The 3,102-nt window shown below is 51.2% G+C and overlaps 1 protein-coding gene across 1 annotated transcript in view; it reads right to left on the bottom strand.

The window, feature by feature from the left end:
• The window catches only part of LOC103369128 (bone morphogenetic protein receptor type-2-like), a gene marked incomplete at its 5' end in the record, with an annotated part of 16,477 nt that overhangs the window by 9,454 nt on the left and 3,921 nt on the right, over window positions 1-3,102 (bottom strand). The window contains 5 exons of the mRNA XM_008297767.1: window positions 1,120-1,256; window positions 1,344-1,480; window positions 1,705-1,852; window positions 2,167-2,327; window positions 2,431-2,545. Of these exons, the coding sequence (XP_008295989.1) occupies window positions 1,120-1,256; window positions 1,344-1,480; window positions 1,705-1,852; window positions 2,167-2,327; window positions 2,431-2,545 (698 nt within the window). The remainder of the gene's footprint in view (window positions 1-1,119; window positions 1,257-1,343; window positions 1,481-1,704; window positions 1,853-2,166; window positions 2,328-2,430; window positions 2,546-3,102) is intronic.

The raw sequence follows: 3,102 nt of genomic DNA, 5'->3' as shown, positions 1-3,102 counted from the left end.
GTTAGAACCAGGTCTACTGTAGAACCAGGTTTACTGTAGAACCAGGTTTACCTTAGAACCAGGTTCACGTTAGAACCAGGTCTACTGTAGAACCAGGTTTACTGTAGAACCAGGTTTACCTTAGAACCAGGTTCACGTTAGAACCAGGTCTACTGTAGAACCAGGTTAGGGTTCTGGTGAACTGCCCCTGCTGTGAGAACAGAGTAACTCAGTTGAAGGAAGCGATCAGTCTTACATGCGGGTAGAACTCCATGAGGATCAGGAACTCCGGGCGTCCATCGGCTGCCGTCTTCTCGTCAGCAGTCAGGAACCGTGCGATGTTGTCGTGCTGCTGCAGCAGCGGCAGGCAGTAGATGGACCGCTCGTTGGCGTAGTTCTGCCGGTTGGCCGAGCTGAACAGTTTGACGGCGACGCAGCGCTCGTTCAGAGATCCGCGGTACACGGTGCCGTAACGGCCTCGACCAATCAGCTGTCAGAGAGCGCGACAAAAAAAAGGAAGTTGAAGCTGTGGAGTTCCTCAGGGATCAATCATAGGTCCTCTGATGTTCAGCTAAATGTGTTTATTCTCTCTGACCAGTGAGCTGCAGTCTGGTCCCATGTTCAGCCTGACAGTCGGTACTCTGGGTTTACTTCAGCTCCAGATCAGACTTCAGATTCGGATGTTTTCAGATATCTATTTGTTTTAAACTCTTTGAACTGGAAGCAGTTTCTGGGTGTTTTAATTTCTGTCTTGTTTTAACTCACTGAGGTTCATGTTTCTACATAAAGTCCTGCAGCTCTGTGGAACCAGAACATGAAGGAGGAGAGAACTCAGAGATGTCTGCTGTCAGCAGGACTCAGAACCAGGAGACCAGAGAAAGGAAACATTTCTTTGATTATTTATTTTACAAAAAATGATAAAAGCCTGTTTCCAAGTTCTGACCAACACTGGACACACTGTTGGCTCCGCCCACTGTAGCTGGTAAACAGAACATGTAGAACATTTATAGTGTCCCTCAGTCACAGCAGGCCAAGTAGGGGATCAAACCCCCGATGCTGGGATTAGTGGCCCACCCACCGCTCCACCGGACCACAGTCACCCGTGTGCTACTGTGTGNTTGTGTACTGAGGTGTGTGTACCTGTGGTTGTGTACTGAGGTGTGTGTACTCAGCAGTGTGAGTTCAGCCAGTCTTTCCTCTGCACACTGAGCGGTGAGTCGAGCTTCAGCGTCCTGATCCCAGCAGTCCTCCATCGTCTCCTTCAGGGAACGCAACGCCTGAGACACACACAGACACACAGTTACACAGTTACACACAGTCCAAGGTGAGCTGCTGGTAACACAATCGGGAACACAACCACTGACCAGGCTGTTCTCCTTCCAGGCTTCAGGGAACCTCGGCCTGAATTTCTCTCGGACCACCAGAACTTGCATGTCCTCGAAGCTCGGATGATTCCCCAGTTCAGCCTGGAAGGCCAGCTGGTAGTCAGGGACGGCTTCACCTGCACACACAACACACAGTAAACACACAGCAAACACACAACAAACACACAACAAACAGCAAACACAGGAGCTCTGTGACTCTCTGTAGTGTGTTTACAGGGTTTTCCGATTTTATATTTCCACTCAGTTTGAAAATGTAAGCAGGTGAATAGAAACACACCTGGTGTCAGGCTGTGTGTTGTGTCAGGCTGTGTGTTGTGTGTCAGGCTGTGTGTTGGGCTACCTGGGAACAGGTCGCAGCACCTCCTGAAGCTCTCCCAGTACAGCAGACCCAGAGCGTAAACGTCCACCTGCTTCAGCGCCGACTCACAGTCTCTGAGATTCAGAGCTCCACCCAGAACCTCTGGAGACATGTAGCGCACCGTCCCCACCTGCACACATCACAGAGAACGTTAGCTCCGCCCCCAGCTCAGGTTACACCTGTACAGCACAGAGAACGTTAGCTCCGCCCCCAGCTCAGGTTACACCTGTACAGCACAGAGACCGTTAGCTCCGCCCCCAGCTCAGGTTACACCTGTACAGCACAGAGAACGTTAGCTCCGCCCCCAGCTCAGGTTACACCTGTACAGCACAGAGACCGTTAGCTCCGCCCCCAGCTCAGCTCACACCTCAGTAACTTCAGTGTTTCATTATTCCGTTAGAACCTTGTTACTGACGTGTTCTTAACGTGACCACGTGACCTGACCTCAGATATGGTCATGGTGTCATCGTCTCCGTGGCAACAGGCGCGGCTGCCCGTCAGTCTCATGGACAGACCAAAGTCGGCGAGGACGCAGGACAGGTCGGCTCGCACCAGGACGTTCCTGCTGGACAGGTCTCTGTGGGCGACGGCCGGCTTGTACTGGTCTGACAGGAGACAACACAGAGGCTTGTTGTTGTTTACGACCAGCAGGTACATAAATAAACATCTCTTGTTGTCAGGAGCCTCCGACACCTGAAGGGGTGTTACCTGCTCTGTAGAGCTCCGTGTGCAGGAAGGCTAGTCCTCTGGTGACACCGTGAGTCATCCTGCAGCAGGTGGACCAGTCCACCGAGTGGACGGACAGGTAGCGGGACAGACAGCCCTAAACACAGACACACCTGTTAGTGTTCAGCCTCCACCCAGGACATCTCACCTGGAAGTTATTCAGGCAGTGAAGCTCGGACAAACTGTTCAGTGTCCCCTGATGCTGAACCGCTGAACCGAACAACAGAAGACAAGAGTTTAAAGAGGCAGCTTAGTTCTGACTTTATGAAAAGTCGTCTTCATGGAACTGAAGTCCTGCTTCAGTCTCTCTGCTAAGCTAGGCTAACAGTTTCCGTTGCTTAGCTAAAATACCAGCATTTGTGCTAAGCTAGCAGTTTTTGTGCTAAACTGTGCTAGTCTGTGTAAAAGCAGCAGAACCCAGCAGATGGTTGGTTCCACCTGCTGAGTCCAGTGTTTACCACAGGCTGGGTGTGTGTGTGTGTGTGTGTGTGTGTGTGTCTGGTTCTCAGTTTGGAACAAAACTGTTGGAGGACTCAGACCTAGTTTCAGGCTCCAGGTGGAACCAGGTTTACTGTAGAACCAGGTTTACCGTAGAACCAGGTTTACCGTAGAACCAGGTTCACATTAGAACCAGGTTTACTGTAGAACCAGGTT

This window comes from Stegastes partitus, unplaced genomic scaffold (genome assembly GCF_000690725.1).
Source record: "Stegastes partitus isolate 25-593 unplaced genomic scaffold, Stegastes_partitus-1.0.2 Scaffold1244, whole genome shotgun sequence".
NCBI classification, from domain to species: Eukaryota; Metazoa; Chordata; class Actinopteri; family Pomacentridae; genus Stegastes; species Stegastes partitus.
The sequence above is the reverse complement of the archived record's forward strand: the minus strand, read 5'-3'. Positions and strand labels throughout refer to the sequence as shown.